Here is a 22,253-nt window from a genome sequence, read left to right on the forward strand (position 1 = left end):
CAGAGTGTCAGTGTTTATTAGAGCTCAATCAGTGAACAGGTCAGAGGTCAGTACTGACATAAACAGACAGATGTTTACATTATAAATCAAGTTAGAAGCTAAATATTCAAAAAATAAAGCTCATGATGAGTCAGCAGGTTTCCTTCAAGCCCACCAATCGCGCGCTCTCCTCCCACAGCCGATAGGCTACCTCGTCGTCCCGCCCCTCAGGCCCCGCCTCCTTCTCAGCGCAGTCACTGCAGACAGAAAGATGTTAGCCCCACCCACGCCATCCCAGCCAACCGTGGTCCTACCTGAAGTAGCGTCCGGACCGTTCCTCGAGGCCTGGTGTCACGCTGCAGTAGACGCTGGTCTGACAGCCCTGGTGGGGCGTCTTCATCAGCAGCAGCGACGGGAGGCTCAGCAGCACCCCCAGCAGGGGGAACCACGACTGGACATGACGGCCCAGCTCGGTACGGATCACCCCAGGATGGACACTGAAGGAGGACACCCCAGAGCCTGGTGACAGACCGCTACAGATTTTTAGCAACAGACAGACCACTACAGACTGTTAGCAACAGACCGTTAGCTACAGACTGTTAGTTAAAGACCATTAGCTACAGACCGTTAGCTACAGACTGTTAGTTAAAGACCATTAGCTACAGACCGTTAGCTACAGACTGTTAGTTAAAGACCATTAGCTACAGACACTCAACTACAGGCTGTTAGTTAAAAACCATTAGCTACAGACTGTTAGCTACAGACCGTTAGCTACAGACTGTTAGTTAAAAACCATTACCTACAGACTGTTAGCTACAGACCGTTAGCTACAGACTGTTAGTTAAAGACCATTAGCTACAGACACTCAACTACAGGCTGTTAATTAAAAACCATTAGCTACAGACCGTTAGCTACAGACTGTTAGTTAAAGACTATTAGCTACAGACTGTTAGCTACAGACTGTTAGCTACAGACTGTTAGTTAAAGACTATTAGCTACAGACTGTTAGCTACAGACCGTTAGCTATAGACTGTTAGTTAAAGACTATTAGCTACAGACTGTTAGCTACAGACCGTTAGCTACAGACTGTTAGTTAAAGACTATTAGCTACAGACTGTTAGCAACAGAATGTTAGCTACAGACCGTTAGCTACAGATTGTTAGTTAAAGACCATTAGCTACAGACCGTTAGCTACAGACTGTTAGCTACAGACTGTTAGTTAAAGACTATTAGCTACAGACTGTTAGTTAAAGACTATTAGCTACAGACTTTTAGCAACAGACTGTTAGCTACAGACCGTTAGCTACAGACCGTTAGCTACAGACTGTTAGTTAAAGACTATTAGCTACAGACACACAGCAACAGACAGCTACATACAACTACTTTGTGTGTGTGTGTGTGTGTGTGTGTGTGTGTGTGTGTGTGTGTGTGTGTGTGTGTGTGTGTGTGTGTGTGTGTGTCCTTGTGGGGACCTTTGAGTCTGCGGGCCAGCTCTCTGGAAAACAGCACGTTAGCTAGCTTGCTCTGTCTGTAGCTCTCTAACGGACTGTACGTTCTCCGACTGAAGAACAAGTCGTCAAAGTCGATGTGACCTAAAATCCCAAGAAAAGGTCAGTTGACGTATGGACGGACGGATGAATGGATGGATGAATGGATAGATGGATTCACCTCCTCGGTGAGCGATAGACGCCACGTTTATCACACGGCTAGGGGCGGAGCTTTTTAGCTTTGGCAGCAGCAGATTGGTCAGTAGGAAATGAGCTAGATGATTGACAGCTAGCTGAGTTTCAAACCCGTCCTCTGTCAGCCATTTAGGACACATCATCACACCTACAGACACAGACAGACACAGACAGACAGGTGAGCAGGGTCGGCCTTGTTGCCAGGCAACCCAGGCCAAATTGCACCCCACGAAAAGAAAATAATAATACCTTTACAATCACAGTACATGTAGGTGAATTAAATATTAATATTTAGAGAGAGAGACGAGATGGAGACGTCATAAAAACAGAAACACAAATAATGCATGAGAGGTGAAAAAGTTAGAAACCCTAAATTATAACAAAATATTAGTTTAAGGGTTGCCTTATTATCCAAATAAATGAATATAAACCATTTACAGTTCTCCAGATGCATTGAGAAGATATTTACAGCCACAACATTACATTCACTTTTTGTATCTGTGTATATGTCGTTCTTGTTCTATTCTATATAAATCTATTGTGTTGGTTAAACATTGTATTACTGACTAATAAAACCAAACATAAAAGTAGAAATGTCCTTGCATACCTGTAGGTGTTATATTGTATTATTCTATATTTTAAAATAGGGTGTATTTTGTGTACACTGTGTATTGATTTTTTTTCGTTTTTAACATCTTTATTTATTTATGGGGGGGGACAGACAGACAGACAGACAGACAGCTACTGACCTGCGTTGTTGATGAGGATGTCCAGTCTGTCCTCTGTGTCGTTGAAGTCTTTAACGAAGGTCGTAACGGAGTGGAGCGACGACAGGTTGAGGTGACGAATCACAACGTTTCCATTTCCTGTGGATTCTCTGATCTGATTGGCTGCCTGCTCCGCCTTCATCAGGTCTCTGCACGCCATCACCACCCGGGCACCTGGTGACACAGCCAGTGTGTGTGTATAATGTGTGTGTGTGTGTAATGTGTGTGTGTGTGTATAATGTGTGTAACGTGTTTGTATAGTGTGTGTGTATAATGTGTGTGTGTGTGTGTAGTGTGTGTAATACGTGTTTGTGTAATGTGTGTGTGTGTGTGTAATGTGTGTAACGTGTGTTTGTATAATGTGTGTGTGTGTTTGTGTGTGTGTACAATGTGGGTGTATAATGTGTGTGTGTACAATGTGTGTGTATAATGTGTGTGTGTACAAGTTGTGTGTGTACAATGTGTGTGTATAATGTGTGTGTGTGTGTGTGTGTGTGTGTAATGTGTGTAATACGTGTTTGTGTAATGTGTGTGTGTGTATAATGTGTGTAACGTGTGTTTGTATAATGTGTGTATAATGTGTGTGTGTTTGTGTGTGTGTACAATGTGTGTGTGTACAATGTGTGTGTATAATGTGTGTGTGTACAAGTTGTGTGTGTGTACAATGTGTGTGTATAATGTGTGTATAATATGTGTGTGTGTGTGTGTGTAATGTGTGTAATACGTGTTTGTGTAATGTGTGTGTATAATGTGTGTTTGTGTGTGTGTACAATGTGTGTATAATGTGTGTGTGTTTGTGTGTGTGTACAATGTGTGTGTATAATGTGTGTGTGTACAATGTGTGTGTATAATGTGTGTGTGTGTACAAGTTGTGTGTGTGTATAATGTGTGTAACGTGTGTTTGTATAATGTGTGTGTATAATGTGTGTGTGATTGTGTGTGTGTACAATCAATGTGTGTGTGTGTAATGTGTGTAATGTGTGTGTGTGTGTGTGCTAACCTCTAGATGCTAACTCTCTACTGGTTTCTTTTCCGATCCCAGTGTTTGCTCCAGTGATCAGAACCGTTTTCCCGTCCAAACGCACGGAACAGTTACACACTCCTCCAGAAACCCATCTCCTGACCAGGACCACACCTACACACACACACACACTGGCTGTGTCACCAGGATCAACCTCAGTTTGAGAAAAGCATCAGGTTTAGCCAATGGGACACTTTTTAGTGTGTGTGCGTTTGTGTGTGTGTGAATCTCACAGATCACAGACACTCCCAGCATGGCTCCACACTGCACCATCAGTCCCCTTAGATCCTCCATGTTCTCAGAGAGCAGCAGCACAGACACAAACACAGACACAGACACAGACACAGAACTAATGCAGGGTCGACTGAGCTGTAGCAGAGGAGGCAGATTACCAGATTACCAGATCAGAGCAGATTACTAGCACAGATTTGAGAGATCAAAGCCCTGATATACAGCATTTATAAACTGCTCAAACTGAAAGGAAAACAGGAATTTTATTAAGTAAGCATAGTGCAGGATGTTTAAATCAGTCTCCATAGTGACACCACGGTGGTTAGTGTAACTACAGTCATCAGCCAAGCTGCTTCAACTGGTTACAGCTGATTAGTTACTGTAACTAGAGGATGGATACCAGACCCAAGCCTTTAAGGGACCCGACGGCACCGGACGGGTCAGGTTCAGACAGATATTTAGAACTGGTGGTGGTGTATGTATTTGTTATACTGTGTTAAATATGCAGAGTAGCCAAGATTAATGACAAAATGCACCAGCTCAGATATTTTCATACTGCATTGGGAAAGTGAAAGTATAGAATACAGTTGTTTTAATTACGTAAGTCTAAACTTTACCCTAAAACCTAACCATAACTCTAACCCTAAAAATTGTTGCGATATTGGGTTATAATCTAACCCTAACCCTACACCTAATCCTAACCCTTAAACACTACGTACGTGTACTGTAACAGTACCAGTAGCACTTGTCCGTACGGCAACTGTACAAATAGACAGTTTCTAGAAATGTTGGCAGACCTTTGAATTCTGGAGTCAGTTCACTTCAGACTACTCTCATCATTTATTTATGTTTATTAACAAGTTATAGTTATGTATTATAGATATATAAGTAACTATATCATTGTTTTACATTTTTCATACTCACACTAACGTACGACACATACTAACATACTACTGATACTAACGTACTACACTATATAGATACACATTAATACATATACACATCATATAGTGTATAAATGTAATTAAAAAATGTAAAACAATGTCTTTGTCAATAAAGTTTTCAAGATGAACCAAAAGACGATGAAAAAAACCAACGTGGTAACTTAATTTGCATATCGTGACGTCATCACGTTTGTTGGAGGGAAGGGACGTCGGCGCGTCCCGCGCTGCCTCTTTAATCTGCGTTGAACCGAGCCGGACCAGGTAAGACCGAGCTCAAGTCCGGAAGGGTCCGTTTCGCTGCGGTCCACATTCTTCCGGTCCCGGTTCTTCGGACCGAGCAGCTGCTCTGACCCGGAGACGGAGCGCGTGAAGCGGCAGCGATAGAAACAAAGGCCCGCAGCGGAGCGCCCTCTGCGGCCACAGAGGGAAGTGCTGCTCGGTCCGCTTCAATACAACTTTATTAACAATAAAAACAGCGGTTTATTAAGCTGTAGGACAACAATAATAATAATAATAATAATAATAAAAAATATACGTGTGAGTGAGAGACAAAGACACTATACTAGACATTTCTTATTATTGACATCTTTAGTGATATTGTATTTGTTACTTAACAGATTTCCTGGCTTTGGCTCTGACAGGCTGTGAGTTTACTGTAATAGTCTCTTTATATATTATATATCTTTATATATAAATAAGATGCCCGAACAGAAGAAGACACTAAGGTCCTGGACTACGAAGCTTTATTTCCTTTTCTCTCTCTCTAACTTCTTGGATTTAATCGGTATGTGCTGTACCACGACACTGGCTAACTTCTTAGCGAGCTAAATCACCATGGTAACTTAGGCTAAATCACCATGGTAACTAGGAATAGACCGATATAGATTTTTTTAGGGTCGATGCCGATACCAATTTTTTTCCATCAACCTTAGCCGATGACCGATACGGACTGCCGATTTTCAGAATCAGAATCAACTTTATTGATCATGTAATGTATGTTATACACACGAGGAATTTGACTTGGTGAACTGTGCTCTCTGTAATAATGTAAACATTAAATAATAACAATCAACTAGAAAAAAAAATATAAACATAACTATGAACAGTAGTTAGACTAATATGTGCAAAACTAAATAAAATATAATAACAAGATAAGATGAAAATAAGATAATAGTGCATTGATGAGTAGTGCAGGTGAACATTTATATTAAATATTATGTACATGAACATTCACAGTGACAGGTTGATCCAAGGTTGATATGTTTAGTTCCAGGTTATTTCACAGTAACAGAAACAGGTCTGACTCTCTATGACTGTTTAGTATTGATCAGAGTGACAGCCTGGGAGAAGAAACTGTTTTTATGGAGGGTAGTTTTGGCGTACAGTGATCTGTAGTGTCTGCCGGAGGGGAGGAGTTTAAACAGATTGTGTGCAGGGTGTGAGGGGTCTGCAGTTATGCTACCTGCCCGTTTCCTGACCCTGGACAGGTATAAGTCTTGGATGGAGGGCAGATCAACACCAATGATCTTTTCTACAGTCCTGACTATCCTTTGTAGTCTGTGTCTGTCTAGTTTGGTTGTAGATCCAAACCAGACAGTGATGGAGGTGCACAGAACAGACTGAATGATGGAGGTGTAGAACATGATCAGCAGCTCCTGGGACAGGTTGAACTTCCTCAGCTGATACAGGAATTACTTCCTGTGCTGTGCCTTTTTTCTGGTTTTGTCTGGTTGAGCTGACACTACTTTAGCTCCCTCATATGGGGTGCCAAGTGTAAAAAATTAGTATAAAAGTTTTAGCTAGCGCATTTTCATTATTTATCTCACTTTTCTCACATTTAGCACATTTTCCTAAATTTAACACAACATTTAACCGCATATATAGAAGTGAAAAAAGCATTAAATATAATTATTTAAATCTAAATGTTATACGTTATATCTTAATGTTAAATCTAAGTCTAAATGACGTAAATGTTAAATCTTATATATAAATGTTAAATCTAAATGTTTAATTCTAAATCTAAATGTTATTTATCACATCTAAATGCTTAATCTTATATCTAAATGTTAAATCTAAATGTTAAATGTTTAAATCTAAACGTTAAATGTTAAATCTAAATCTAAATGCTGAACTTAAATGTTTCGCACATATGCTAATTGACCCCGCCCCTTGTAACCTCAACCAATACACAAGCAGAGACACACAAAACCGCTCCCACCCACTTCTTCACCAATGCTTGGCTGGGTGATATGTATGGCTGGTTCTGTCATGGGGTGGTGATTCAGCTCGCAGTCATGGCAGGTGGACGAGCTGTCCTTCACATTAAACTCCCAACATCAATGTGTGTTAATTTGATGTGACATGCTGAGATCTACTATTTCACATGTCGTTACTGAGTAGATAAGGAGGTGCACTTGAAAGCCTAAGGTTCCCGGATCGAGCCCACCATGGACCACCTTTCTAATTTTGTCTTTTTGGGGATGTCTAGAAAGTTGTAAAAGAATTTTCATTCTGCACCCGCCAGAGACGTCGTCTCAACTTCAGGCCATCACGTCATTTCAACGTTGGTCTGCACAGCAGACGTATTCCAGACATCCCAAAAAAGACGAAATAAAAAAGGTGACCCATGGTGGGCTCAAACCCAAGACCTCATGCTTTGAAACGCAGTGCCTTATTTATTCAGCTACCGCAACCGCTAATGTGTACTGCTGCATGGACAGAACCAGCCATACATATCACCCAGCCAAGCATTGGTGAAGAAGTGGGTGGGAGCGGTTTTGTGTGTCACTGCTTGTGTATTGGTTGAGGTTACAAGGGGCGGGGTCAATTAGTATATGTGCAAAACATTTACCTTAAACGTTTAGATTTAGATTTAACATTTATATATTATTTAACATTTAGACTTAGATTTGACATTTAGATATAACATTTAGATATAGATTAAACATTTAGATATAACATATACCATTTAGATTTAATGCTTTTTTTATATACCGTATTTTTCGGACTATAAGGCGCACTATCAATGAATGGGTCTGACAGGGTCTATTTTCATACATAAGGCGCACTGGACTATAAGGTGCACCAGTTTGTTATTATTATTATTAAGACGCATTAAGCGAAACAAAATAGTCAGATAAGTCAAACTTTATTCAACTCATTAACAATAACTCTCAACATTGTTCAGGTTTAACACATAAAATATAGAACATTACACTCACCTTTTCAGTTCAGTATGTTGAAGCACAGTACAGGTACATATCACTCCACGAGGCGTCTGACTACGGTAGCCCTGAAGTGCCAAAAATCAATAAAGCAGTGCAGCTTCATAGTTTACCAAAGTTGTACAAAACATTTTGACAATTTCATACATAAGGCTCACCTGATTATAAGACGCACTGTCGATTTTTGAGAAAATTAAAGGATTTTAAGTTCACCTTATAGTCCGAAAAATACGGAATGTCGTTAAATGTTGTGTTAATGTCGGAAAATGTGCTAAATATGAGAAAAGTGAGATAAATAATGAAAATGTGTTAGCTACAACTTTTATACTACATTTTTACACTTGGTACCCCATACCCTCATTATACATCATAAAAATTACAAAATGATCATAACAAATGGTATGAGGCTAAATTATTAAAAAAAGGATCATTTATTGAAATTAACAATGGTGAGGTAGAACAACAACAAGTAAAAAATATGTCTACTCTGTAAATAATGCAGATCGGCAAACGCAGCAGCCCGCATCGGCCGATGATGATACACGTGAAAAACGCAAAAATCGTCCATTAATATTGGCCGGCCGATGTATCGGTTTGTCACTAATGGTAACGTAGACTTAACACAATGTGGGGGGTATTGTACAAAAGTGGGATAAATCCATCCAGGATAAAGGAGAATGCATGGTTAGACAAAGTCTGGTCGGCGCTATCTTGGATAAATTGGTTCCATGTTTGCTGAGTCATGATAAAGAGACGCGGCTTAGTGAAGCCAGCTGTGAATGTTTGAGTTAAGTGGGCTGTCACGGCTTTTTTATGAAGACCGTAAATTAGATCACAGAATTGTTGATGAAAGTATAGATCCTGGAAGCTCAGCTTTGTTTACACGTGTGAACAACGTATGAATAAATGAAACATGATACGGAAAAAAGGAACAGCAGCGCTGCTAAAAAGGAAAGAGAGAGAGTGGCAGACAATAGCTGACCACCTTAATGCATAAATATCCCAAACATGTAGAATTAATAAAGTGAACTGATATAGTTACAGTAAGTGGAGGGGGAGCTGATCACTTTAATAAATAATGTTATTAGATTTATTCTTTCGAAATTGATCATAGAACAGAATAGAATAGTTGTAGAGGCTAAATCACCACGGTTACAGGTTAGCTGTAGAGGCTAAATCACCACGGTTACAGGTTAGCTGTAGAGGCTAAATCACCACGGTTACAGGTTAGCTGTAGAGGCTAAATCACCACGGTTACAGGTTAGCTGTAGAGGCTACAGTTGTGTGCGAAAGTCAGGGCACCCCTTTAAAAACAGCATATTTTATATATTTAAAAAGTTATATTCATATTTACTGTCTCTCTGGTATATGTGAAAAAAAAGACAATATTGTCAGGAAACATTAATGCATAGTTACATTTTATTTTATAAATTGAACAAAATTACAAAAATGAAAAACATAATTTTGGCATGTGCAAAAGTCGGGGCACCCTGAGAGTTTCAAAGTGTCAGATTCTTTTTACAAGCTCAGACCTCTACCAGCTCATTGGTCCTGAAGCATGTGTCAACAATTGTCATTAGGGAGTGCCAGCTGGTGCCAATTTGAGGGTTTCTTAAATACGGCGACTCCACAAACCTTGTACAAACACTCAGCAACCATGGGTTCCTCTAAGAAACTGTGTAAGACAGAAAAAATGAAAGTAATTGATGCCCACAATGCCGGGGAGGGCTACAAGAAGATAGCAAAGCGTTTTCGGCTTGCAGTTTCCACAGTGCGAGGCATAATTAAGAGATGGCAGGTGAGGGGAACTGTGGAGGTCAAGAAGAGATCTGGAAGACCAAGGAAACTCTCGGAGAGAACAGCTCGTAGTCTGGTCAGAAAGGTAAACCAAAACCCACATTTGACTTCAAAAGACCTCCAGGAAGATTTAGCAGACTCAGGAGTGGTGGTGCACCCTTCCACTGTGCGCCGATACTTGCACAAACAAGACCTTCATGGAAGAGTCTGTAGAAAAAAACCTTATCTACGACCTCATCATAAAATACAACGTCAAAAATATGCAACAGAACATCTACAGAAGCCTGATGACTTTTGGAAACAAGTGCTGTGGACTGATGAAGTTAAAATAGAACTCTTTGGCCACAATAAGCAAAGGTATGTTTGGAGAAAAAAAGGAGCAGCATTTCATGAAAAGAACACCTTGCCAACTGTTAAATATGGGGGTGGATCCATCATGCTTTGGGGTTGTGTTGCAGCCAGTGGGACAGGAAACATTGCTCGGGTGGAGGAAGAATGGATTCAATTAAATACCAGCAAATTCTGGAGGCAAATATCACAGCATCTGTAAAAAAGCTAAAGCTGAAAAGAGGATGGCTTCTACAACAGGATAATGATCCTAAACATACCTCCAAATCCACCATGGACTACTTCAAGAAACGCAAGCTGAAGGTTTTGGAATGGCCTTCACAGTCTCCCGACTTAAACATTATCGAAAATCTGTGGGTAGATCTTAAAAGAGCTGTGCATGCAAGACGTCCTAGGAATATTGCAGAACTGGAAGCCTTTTGCAAAGAAGAATGGGGAAAAATCCCAAATAATAGAATCCAGAGACTTGTTGTTGGCTATAAGAAGCGTTTACAAGCTGTGATATCTGCCAGAGGGGGTGTTACTAAGTACTGAAAGTACTGATGCTGTAGGGTGCCCCGACTTTTGCACATGCCAAAATTATGTTTTTCATTTTTGTAATTTTGTTCAATTTATAAAATAAAATGTAGCTATGCATTAATGTTTCCTGACAATATTGTCTTTTTTTCCCATATACCAGAGAGACAGTAAATATGAATATAACTTTTTAAATATATAAAATATGCTGTTTTTAAAGGGGTGCCCTGACTTTCGCACACAACTGTAAATCACCATGGTTACAGGTTAGCTGTAGAGGCTAAATCACCACCGTTACAGGTTAGCTGTAGAGGCTAAATCACCATGGTTACAGGTTAGCTGTAGAGGCTAAATCACCATGGTTACAGGTTAGCTGTAAAGGCTAAATCACCACGGTTACAGGTTAGCTGTAGAGGCTAAATCACCACTGTTACAGGTTAGCTGTAGAGGCTAAATCACCACGGTTACAGGTTAGCTGTAGAGGCTAAATCACCACGGTTACAGGTTAGCTGTAGAGGCTAAATCACCATGATTACAGGTTAGCTGTAGAGGCTAAATCACCACGGTTACAGGTTAGCTGTAGAGGCTAAATCACCACGGTTACAGGTTAGCTGTAGAGGCTAAATCACCACGGTTACAGGTTAGCTGTAGAGGCTAAATCACCACGGTTACAGGTTAGTTGTAGAGGCTAAATCACCACGGTTACAGGTTAGCTGTAGAGGCTAAATCACCACGGTTACAGGTTAGCTGTAGAGGCTAAATCACCACGGTTACAGGTTAGCTGTAGAGGCTAAATCACCACGGTTACAGGTTAGCTGTAGAGGCTAAATCACCACGGTTACAGGTTAGCTGTAGAGGCTAAATCACCACGGTTACAGGTTAGCTGTAGAGGCTAAATCACCACGGTTACAGGTTAGCTGTAGAGGCTAAATCACCACGGTTACAGGTTAGCTGTAGAGGCTAAATCACCACGGTTACAGGTTAGCTGTAGAGGCTAAATCACCACGGTTACAGGTTAGCTGTAGAGGCTAAATCACCACGGTTACAGGTTAGCTGTAGAGGCTAAATCACCACGGTTACAGGTTAGCTGTAGAGGCTAAATCACCATGGTTACAGGTTAGCTGTAGAGGCTAAATCACCATGGTTACAGGTTAGCTGTAGAGGCTACAATATGCTTCACTCACAATCCACCATTTCTACGTTTGTCCGTTCTCTCATGTTTGTCTTTCTTTTTTGTTTTTATGAGCTCGTTTTATGATTTTATTCCTTGATTTTATGATGTTTTTATTTGAATATATACCCTGCATTCTTGTTCAATATTTAGTCTAGTTTAGAATAGTGATTTGCTATATATAATTAGAAATGCATTTCCTCATGATTTAATCACCACATTGTTCTCGTTTCTTACTAAATTATGCAAATAAAAGGTTAAACTGTAATAATTAATTCCTCTGATTTATTAAATCTGTGTATTAAGGTGTAGATGAACTGTACGCATTTATTTCCCAGGTTCAATATTGGGTTTAGTCTAAAGAAAAACTGGCATCATTTGAGCTAATATTAATAATCATAATCAATATTCTCATTCTTATATTAATAACCCTTCATTCCTACACCGTAGTGAAAAACACAGGACTGCATCTACATTGACATTAAAACAACAGACCACAAAGTACTGACAAAAACAGACAATTCATAACACAACATCATCCTCACAGGCTGACCAGGACCAAAGGACAGAGGGACAACTGAACAATTAAAAAATTATTACAGCTTCACAATAAGAGACAATGAAAGGATAAAACTACTATAAATAAATATCTAAAACTATAACTTATTTAAAAGAACAGCTGCGGCTGGAACAGAGCTGTTCCTGTAGCGCTTTGTTCTGCTCCTGGGGACCCTGAACCTCTGACCGGATGGAAGGAGCTGGAACTCTATCCTGGTTTTGTGCAACACCCCAGGTTAAGTTAGTGAGTTCATATCCTGCTTCATAGTACAGCTACTCTCTGACGGAAAATGTTTGCTTAGCTGAAGCTAATGGAGATAAATCCAGGGTTTACTGATCTAGGTTATACTGATCTAGGTTATACTGACTGCTTAGTCAGGCCCTAAATATAGAGTTTGTGGATGAGAAGCTCTTCATGTGAGACAGGAACAGGAAATACAAACATTTAGAAACATGAAGAAGAGCAGGAACAATCAACCAATAACTGTGTTTGTGGTTTCCATAGCAACATGGACACAGAGCTGTTTATGGAGTGTGAGGAGGAGGAGCTAGAGCCATGGCAACAGGTGAACGACGGCGTGGATGAAGATGACATGGACTACATGGAGAATGGTACACACATGGACACACACAGACTCACGGACACACACGGACACACAGAGACACACGGACACACACTAATGTTTCTGTGTTTCTGTAGATTCCTCGTCTCCGCCCCTTGCTGCAGAGACTCCTCCCATTGCAGGTGATAAAGGTGTGTCTGTCTGTGTGTAGTTGTCTGTTTGTCAGACTGATGTGTATGTGTTTCTCCTCAGCGTCGCCACTCCTGATCACTTCCTTCACTCCATCGCTTGTGGCTGAGGCCCCACCCCCTGTGGCCCGGGCTCCGCCCCCTGTGAGCCAGGCCCCGCCCCTCTTCCTACTTCCCAGCAGCACTCAGCCCCTCCTGGTGACTGCATAGGCGCACAAATCAAATGTCATCCTCCCTAACAGTGATGTCATTAACCCAGTGCTGTGGCTCCTCCCCCTCAGGGCTTCCCGATGCAGTCATTGGTGGGTTCTGGTTCTCAGTTGGTTCTGAACTTTGGGTCTGGTCCGATGGTCCGTCCTGTGACGCTGATCCACTGTACGAGGCTCACACTGGGTAAGTTCACTTCATCTTCTCAGAAACTCACTGTGTTTCCTCACAGCCACGCCCTTCACTTCATTGGTCACAACAAGCCCCGCCCTCCCCACCCTGAGCCTCAGCACCAGACCAATGATAGCAGCCAAGCCCGGTTAGTGTCAGCAGTGGGTCGAAACACAGCCTGTCCTTCAGGGGTGACCTTTGACCTTCTTTTTCCAGGTAACGTGCTGACCCAGGTGGGCGGAGCCAGCATTCGCCCGCCCCTCCATTCTGGCTCAGCCAATGAGAGTAGAGGAAGCTCAGCAATGAAGAAAGGTAGGAAAGTAACAGGGAGGGGCGGAGCTCCTCTGTTGTGATGTCATGTGACCATGTTCACACAGTGACGCCCGTGGTGATGAGCGTGGAGGAGTTTTATTACGGCTGCTCTGAGGGTCTGAAGAAGCCCCGCCCACTGGGAACCAAACCCACAGGCTTCATCTGTCACCTGTGCTCACAGCTGGCCGACAACAACCTGAGGTAGGCAACATGTGGCGAGGGGGTGGGACGCAGGGGCAGGGCATGGCATTTGTGTAACTGTGTGTGTGTGTGTGTACATAGTTTGATGCAGCACATGCTCCTCCACTCTGACTTCAGTCCTAAAGGGGGCGGTCCTAAAGATTCTGATGTGAAGACGTTCTGTAGGTTCTGTTATCGTCGCTTCTCGTCATCTATTCAGCTGCAGACTCACCTGTACCACGTCCATGGCTCCGCCCACTGCACCAGTGAGAGTGTGTGTGTGTGTGTGTATATATGTGTTTAAACATGACTTTAATGCATTGGGTTCCACTGTGTGTGTGTGTGTGTGTGTGTGTGTGTGTGTGTGTGTGTGTGTGTGTGTGTGTGTGTGTGTGTGTGTGTGTGTGTGTGTGTGTGTGTGTGTGTGTGTGTGTGTGTGTCAGCGGTGTGTAGGATGTGTGAGTGGGCGTTTGACTCTCAGCCATCCTTCCTCGGTCACATGAAGTCTCACCACAAACCAGGAGAGATGCCCTACGTCTGCCAGGTGAGTGACCTCTGACCTCTGAGCCTCAGCCCAGCCTCACGCTCCCTCTGTGTGTGTGTGTGTCTCTCTCTCTTTCAGGTGTGCTCCTTTCGATCGTCCTTCTACTCAGACGTCATCAAACACTTCTCCAACTTCCACAAAGACACTCATTTCTTGATGTGTGTTTTCTGTCTGAGAATCACTAAGAACCTGCTCAACTACACACACCACTTGCTACGACACCAGGTACACACACACACACACACACACACACACACACACACACACACACACACACACACACACTACACATCCTCCTGCTACAGTTTATGGTAAATAATAAATTGTCACCACTTTAATAGAAACAAAGTATTTCTAATCACGTTATCAGAGCTAATTACTCAGTTATGATGTGATACCAGTGAATGGTTCTATGGTTTAAGTTCTATTATAATAAATGATGGATGCAGGCCGTTTGTTTTGTGTGCAGTGCTAGGAACAGCTCAGATAGTTTGGTTTTTTATTAAAAAAACAAAAGGAACAGCTCAGATCATGTCGAACCAATATAGAACCCATATATAACTACATATAGAGCACATATATAACTACATATATAACATATAGTACATATAAAACCCTATAACTACATATAGAACCCATATAGAGCCAGACCCTTCGTCACTTTTGACAGTAACTAGTACTGTAACGCAATATGTTTTTAAAGAAATAACGCCGTTACGTTACAATATGGTGCGTTTGTCCGTTCCTTTGCTAGCTACAGTGTACTTCCTGTTTACAGTGGTGCTACATATTTTTGTGGGACGCCGTGCCAGACAGGGTAAAACAGTAGAAGAAGAAACATTGTCAGCGTGTTTCTGTTTACATCACGTGCGCCAATCATGGCGAGTCAAAGCGAGAACAGGACGAGCTTCTCAGAGTGGAAATACACGCATTATTTTTGTCTCCAAAAGATGCATCAGTGAAGCTAAGTTAACGGTGCGGCTGGACTGGATTTTAACGGACTGTGACTGTTATCCAGGGACAGGTCAGCCAAACTATTGCACGGTTTGTTGTTATAAATAAGAAGCCTGTCGCTGCTGCTGAGTCACTGCTAACAGCAGCTCATTAGCCTGATATGTTTAGCATTGTGTAGCTGAGAAAAATGCTGTGAATTCGTTTTTCTACATTTATTTTTATAAGCATTTTCAACAGCAGAATGTACACCTAGAATACACACAGCTTACTTTACATTACTGTGTTAAGGCTGAAAAATTACAGTTTTAATTTTGGAGCAGCTGTTTTGTGCTTTATATGCACATCATTTATGGTTGTTTTATAGCAGTTGATCAACAGTGGATTATTATATTATTACAGCACTAATATGAAGCTGTATGAACACAAATGACCCAAAATAAATAATACATTCTTTAATTCTAAGTAACTCAAAAGTTACTTTTTCCAGTAACGCATTACTTTTTGGTGTAAGTAATCAAAATAGTAACTGAGTTACTTTGTGAATGAAGTAACTAGTAAAGGTAACTAGTTACTTTTTTTCAGTAACTAGCACAACACCGTATAGAGCACATTTAAAACCCATATATCACTACATGTAGAAGCCATATATAAAAACCAATGCATACTGGAGGCACGTCACAGCCGCTTCCGGGTTTTGGCTCCACGCATGCAGAGCTGTCAGTCCGCTCTCATCAGCTGATCTACCATCAAAACACGCTTGAAATTCAACTCTGCAACGGACCCGAACTGCTGGGCACGTGTCTGTAAGTCTCGTTCCCTATTATTACCTCTGGATTATCTCTGCCTAGCCTTTTCACTGGAGCCCGTGCACGTACCTGTGTACTCCCATAGCTGGCGCTGTCACATCTCCTCAATGCCAACAAAAACTCAAAACCCAACACTATAGTTCCTGATCTGGCCCCGTTTTTTTCTTTCTGATTTGCAGCTACCCTTTTAAACTATGGCTCCAATCACCTCTCCATCTGGCTGCGTCAGCCCCTTCCTCGCAAAAAACATTGAGAGGCCTGTGATTTTCATCATAGGTATACCTCAACTAGGAGGAGAAAGAACACCATACGTACTGTAAAGCATGGGGGTGGTAACATCATCTCCCGGTATCTGTTTTCTCTTCACCCGATCAGGCAGCCCTCCGCCTATCACCGAATCGGATGCCACCTGGTTTTGATAGGGAGCCAAACCCAAGACCGAGCACGCATCCTGGACCCTGGTCGCTCTTTATCGCCGAAGAGCAAAACATCCCCCTATAGAGACCTTGCATAGTATTCAGCTGCAAAACAAATATGACATCCTTGACCTCAGTGATTTTCCTCCCCTGGCGGACGGATCCCAAGCTCCACCGTCACTGTCCCCGCAATCCAAAAATTTTAAACATCCAACTCACCCTGGAGAACGGCACCTCTTCCTGCCACAGTTCACACCGGCCCCACAGTGCGCTCCTGCGGCCCCTCATATTTGTTCATCTCCGACCACCAGCGCTCCATCACCGCCATCAAAATCCACAATAATACATCCCATTAATTTGCCGACCCCAGGAACTCGTCTGCCATTTCCCCTCGCCCGCTTTTCCCTTCGACCACTCTAACAATCGGGGACTCAATCACTTGACACATTTGCTTCTTCAATGCAATAACGTGCTGCTTCCCAAGAGCCACCATTCTAGTCATCCTCACCAAACTTCCTGAGATCCTCTAAACACTCCCGTCATCAATCAGGAGAATTATCGTTCACTTTGGCTGCGTGGATGCATCCCACGAACAGTCAGAAATCACTAAATCAGAGTTCATCAAACTGTTCCAGTACCTGCGCATTTGTGGCAAATCTGTCTTCATTAGTGGACCAATCCCACCTTATGGCCGTGGCTGTGGACGCTTTAGTAGGATTCTGTCCCTGAACAGCTGGCTTCTCTCCGCCTGCAGAACCTATAACGCAGGCTTCATTGATAATTTTAATCTTTTCTGGAACTGCCCGTCCTTCTACCACTCTGATGAAATCCATCCAACTAAACTGGGTAGCAATGCTCTAACCGGTAACCTGCAGTATGCGGTTCTGACATTATTACATGACTGATGATAGCCCTCTGCCACTGAAAACATCCCTGTTTAATTCACAACCAGAGTCCAATACAAACAACAACCAGGAAAAAACACTGCAAATTTTAATAATCTTCAGACTCTGCCTTTTCATCAAAAATCACCTCACTCTCCTTTTATCGACTCACCTGTTTCACTGACAATGGCACTTTTTTAATGTAGGTTCTCGTTTAAACAAGTCTTTTATTAACTATGTTTTGATTTGAAACTTTAAACTTGATTGTCTGTTCTTAACTGAAACCTGGCTGGGTACAAATGCAGCAATTACTCTCACTGAGGCCTCGCCACCGAATTTTTATTTTTATTTTAGCATATGTAGGAAGAGGGGAGGTGGCACAGCATCCATAACCACAAACAACCTTTGCCTCAAACCTGTTTTATTTGACTGTTATTCTTCTTTTGAATTTTACGCTCTTATTTTAAACAGTTCTCCAATTTTATGTATCACTGTTTATAGACCTCCAAGATTGTTATTTTTATTGATGAGTTTTCTGAGTTTTCATCAATTATTTGTAACAAATTTGATTCTTTTAATTTATTTTAATATACATGTTGATAACCTTTTAAATTATTTTGCAAGGGACTTTTTACATCTTCTTAGTTTTATGGATTTCACCCAGCACGTCATGCAGCCGACTCACAGCGGGGGACACACTCTGGACCTGGTCATCACCCATGGCCTGTCCACATGTGTGTTCTCTGTTGTCGACTTGGCGGTCTTTGACCATTACTGTATATATTTTTTTTCATTTTACAACTTTTATCTGGCGGGACATCTCAGTGAGAACTGTGACAAGACAAGAATCACACCTGAATTGGCTGCACATTTTAAGGAGGTTTTAAACAAACATCCACCGGCTGTTCACCTGCCCCCTGTGATTTCATTATGGATGATTTTAACAGTAAACTTCCAGCATTGATGCAGTTGCTCCACTTAAAAAAATTTATTTTTTTTTTTACAAAACCTGCACCCCCATGGAGAAATGAGGAATTAAATAAACTTAAAAGAAGATGCAGGGTGGCAAAGAGGAGGTGGAGGAAAAAAAACAACAACAATGAATCATCAAATGATCTGTGATCAGTTAAACATATAATAATGCTGTACAAAACGTAAGAAATTCATATTTTACAAAAAATAATTACCGTATTTTTCGGACTATAAGGCGCACTCAAAATCCTTTAATTTTCTCAAAAATTGACAGTGTGCCTTATAATCAGGTGCGCCTTATGTATGAAATTAACTACTCTGCGTCAACATACTGGACTGAAAAAGTGAGTGTATTGTTCTGTATTTTATGTGTTAAACCTGAACAATTACTGACATCATTTTTAGGCAAAATTTTAGAAAAACTTGTTTTTATTCAATTGAATGTCTTCTTAGCTGATTTTAATATTTTTGAAAAGTACCATTCTGGTGTTAGAGTGAACCACAGCACAGAGACTGCCCTCCTGAAGATTTTTAATGACATTAGTTATAACCTAGACTCAAAAAGACAAACAGTGTTGGTTCTACTGTACCTTAGTGCCGCCTTTGATATCGTAAACCACACCATTCTTTTAAATAGACTAAAACATCTGGTGGGCGTCTCTGGTGCTGTTCACAAATGGTTTTTATTTTACCTCACAGACAGGACTTTTATGGTAAGTTTGGATACGTTCTCCTCTAAGGTCCATAAAATAACATGTGGTGTGCCTCAGGGATCCATTTTAGGTCCTGTTTTATTTAATCTGTTAATGCTCCCTCTTGCTGATGTCATCAGGAGACATGGAGTAAACTTCCACACTTATGCTGATGATACACAGCTGTATATCTCTATGTCTCCTGATGACACCAGTCCAATGGATGCTCTTTATTTTAGACATCAAAACTTTCTCCATCTCAATCAGGAGAAAACTGTAGTTTTACTTCTTGGTCCTAAGGCCCAGAGAGAGAAACTTTTACCTAAACTTCAAACAGCGTCTTTTATTCCCTCTATACAAGTTAAAAACCTGGGCGTTATTTTAGACTCTGAGCTCACTTTTATCCCTCACATTAAAAATATAACAAAACTAGGTTTTTATCATTTGAAGAAATAATCCAGAGTCCGCCCCATTCTCTCTCAGGCCAACACGGAGACGCTAATGCTTTTATCACCGGTCGGATTATCTACTGTTTTCCTGCTTTCTGGTCTTCACTAAAAGACTATTTCAAGTCAACAATTACTACAGAATTTAGCAGCACGTGTCCTGACAAAGACCAGGAGGGGGGAACACATCACACCCATCTTAAAATCACTGCATTGCTCCTCGTGTGCTTCAGGTTTTCAAGTTTAAAGTTCTCTTACTGGTTTTTAAGTGTCCTAATGGTCTTAGGCCTTCTTATCTTTCAGAACTACTTTTATCCTATGAACCTTCTTGAACCCTGAGGTCCTCCGTGCTGGACTTTTAGTAATCCCTTCAGTCAGGACACGCACACACGGTGAGGCATCGTTCCACTTTTATGGCCCCGTATGTGGAACAGTCTGCATAGAACCTCGGGGCTGCAGAGAACGTTCATATTTTCAATAACAGGCTCAAGACCCACTTGTTTAATTTAGCTGTTAACAAATTATTTATTAATTTTAGGACTGTTATCTTTAATGTTTTTATTGATTGTTATTTTTCATGAGTTTTAATTGTTTTATTCTTCTTACTTGTTGCTGTAGTTTTCTCTAAGGGAGCCCTCTGCACTGGGAGCCGTGATGGATCATGGCCGTGGTGGTGCTGCCTCATGGGCCCTCAGTGCTGGTGAAGGACTTCTGTCTCTGCTGCGCTGGGGCCCCTGTGTTGGCATCCCGTGGCCCTGGTCTATGATCAGCTCCTGGTGCAGATGGCCCCTTATGATGCTGTCCTTCCTCCAAGGTCCTCTGTACCAGCCAGGTATTATGTGCCATTGTCCTCATCTTCATTGTATGTGTCTGTGTGTGTGGGTTTGTGTGTTGTTCTTGGGGTTTCTTGTGGATCGTTTGCGTGCAGTATTTTTTATTGTATGTAAGGTCTTGATGTAAAGCACTTTGAATTATATCGTATAGCTGAAAAATGTTCTCGAAATAAAGTTTGATTTGATAACTACATATAGAACCCATCTTCTTCTTCTTCTTCTACAGGTGAATCAGGCGTCTCACTGTAACCGCTGTCGTCTACAGTTTGTGTGTCTGAAAGACAAAATGCAGCATAAACAGGAAAACCATCAAAGCTTCAGACGACCTGCTCAGCTGGAGGGGCTACCCCCAGGGTCAAAGGTCATCTCACATGTCTGTCTCTCACCTCTCTGTCTCACCTCTCTGTCTCACTTGTCTCTGTCTCACCTGTCTGTGTGCAGGTGACCATAAGGACCTATGGGAAGGTCAGAGCTGCAGGAAGCCCCGCCTCTCACATCAAGCCTCTGAGTATCAAGACTGAACCTGTGAGCCCTGAACCCAAGAGACGCTGCCACAGGTGGGTCTGAGGGTTCTGGTCCTGAGTCTGGTCCTGGTTCTGACTGTGGTGCTGGTCTCCCTTTAGGAACAGGGCCACCCCCCTGCTGTGTTTGGAGTGTAGAACTGACGCTTCAGACCTTACGGCTCACTACCCGACCCTGGTCCGCTGCCTGCTGTGTTCCTACAGCAGCTGCTGCTCCCGAGCCTACGCCTCCCACATGATCCAGTGAGAAACCACAACGCTAACCACACAGCACTAACAAGAGAGTGCTATTTATACAGTGCCAACCACACAGCGCTAGCGAGAGTGCTAATTATACAGTGCTAACCACACAGCACTAACAAGAGAGTGCTATTTATACAGTGCTAACCACACAGCGCTAACGAGAGTGCTAATTATACAGTGCTAACCACACAACGTTTATTACACAGTGCTAACCACACAGCGCTAACGAGAGTGCTAATTATACAGTGCTAACCACACAACGTTTATTACACAGCGCTAACCACACAGCACTAACAAGAGAGCGCTAATTACACAGTGCTAACCACACAGCGTTAATTACACAGCGCTAATTACACAGTGCTAACCACACAGCACTAACAAAAGAGCGTTAATTACACAGTGCTAACCACACAGCGTTAATTACACAGCGCTAATTACACAGCACTAACCACACAGCGTTACTTACACAGTGCTAACCACACAGCGCTAATTACACAGTGCTAGCCACACAGCACTAACCACACAGCGCTAATTACACAGTGCCAACTACACAGCACTAACCACACAGCGCTAATTACACAGCGCTAACCACACAGCATTCATTACAAAGTGCTAACCACACAGCGCTAATAACACAGCGCTAATTACACAGCGCTAACCACACAGCATTAATTACACAGTGCTAACCACACAGCGCTAATAACACAGTGCTAACTACACAGCGCTAACCACACAGCGCTATTTACACAGCGCTAACCACACAGCGTTAATTACACAGTGCTAACCACACAGCGTTAATTACACAGTGCTAACCACACAGCGTTAATTACACAGTGCTAACCACACAGCGCTAATAACACAGCGCTAACTACACAGCGCTAATTACACAGCGCTAATTACACAGCGCTAATTACACAGCGCTAACCACACAGCGTTAATTACACAGTGCTAACCACACAGCGTTAATAACAGTGCTAACCACACAGCGTTAATTACACAGCGCTAACCACACAGCGTTAATAACACAGTGCTAACCACACAGCGTTAATAACACAGTGCTAACCACACAGCGTTAATTACACA

At 41.9% G+C, this 22,253-nt stretch overlaps 2 protein-coding genes across 2 annotated transcripts in view; one reads left to right on the plus strand and one right to left on the minus strand.

Moving 5' to 3' along the window:
* On the minus strand, positions 1-5,550 carry LOC114460124 (retinol dehydrogenase 13). Its single transcript, XM_028442172.1, has 7 exons — positions 3,683-5,550; positions 3,429-3,563; positions 2,411-2,602; positions 1,648-1,809; positions 1,452-1,571; positions 294-498; positions 1-236 (listed from the first exon to the last, which is right to left on the minus strand). The coding sequence occupies exons 1-7, from the start codon at positions 3,741-3,743 to the stop codon at positions 131-133; spliced, it is 981 nt and encodes a 326-aa protein (XP_028297973.1). The 5' UTR covers positions 3,744-5,550; the 3' UTR covers positions 1-130.
* Positions 4,808-22,253, plus strand: part of pogzb (pogo transposable element derived with ZNF domain b) — a 26,386-nt gene continuing 8,940 nt past the window's right edge. The window contains exons 1-14 of the mRNA XM_028442170.1: positions 4,808-4,885; positions 12,744-12,850; positions 12,939-12,983; positions 13,054-13,187; positions 13,271-13,364; positions 13,429-13,515; positions 13,584-13,679; positions 13,745-13,880; positions 13,962-14,125; positions 14,303-14,403; positions 14,482-14,628; positions 20,633-20,767; positions 20,848-20,963; positions 21,030-21,170. Coding sequence (XP_028297971.1) covers positions 12,748-12,850; positions 12,939-12,983; positions 13,054-13,187; positions 13,271-13,364; positions 13,429-13,515; positions 13,584-13,679; positions 13,745-13,880; positions 13,962-14,125; positions 14,303-14,403; positions 14,482-14,628; positions 20,633-20,767; positions 20,848-20,963; positions 21,030-21,170 — 1,499 coding nt within the window. The 5' untranslated portion in view covers positions 4,808-4,885; positions 12,744-12,747. The remainder of the gene's footprint in view (positions 4,886-12,743; positions 12,851-12,938; positions 12,984-13,053; positions 13,188-13,270; positions 13,365-13,428; positions 13,516-13,583; positions 13,680-13,744; positions 13,881-13,961; positions 14,126-14,302; positions 14,404-14,481; positions 14,629-20,632; positions 20,768-20,847; positions 20,964-21,029; positions 21,171-22,253) is intronic.

Source organism: Gouania willdenowi, unplaced genomic scaffold (genome assembly GCF_900634775.1).
Source record: "Gouania willdenowi unplaced genomic scaffold, fGouWil2.1 scaffold_3_arrow_ctg1, whole genome shotgun sequence".
NCBI lineage: Eukaryota > Metazoa > Chordata > Actinopteri > Blenniiformes > Gobiesocidae > Gouania > Gouania willdenowi.

Bases quoted from the DNA above. Each gene is read 5' to 3' on its own strand.
- LOC114460124 (XM_028442172.1), bottom strand. From the start codon at position 3,743: ATGGAGGATCTAAGGGGACTGATGGTGCAGTGTGGAGCCATGCTGGGA. The intron at 2,603-3,428 runs GTTAGCACACAC...CTGTGTCACCAG, and splicing joins TAGAGAGTTAGCATCTAGAG to GTGCCCGGGTGGTGATGGCG. The intron at 237-293 runs GTAGGACCACGG...TTCTGTCTGCAG, and splicing joins CGGTCCGGACGCTACTTCAG to TGACTGCGCTGAGAAGGAGG.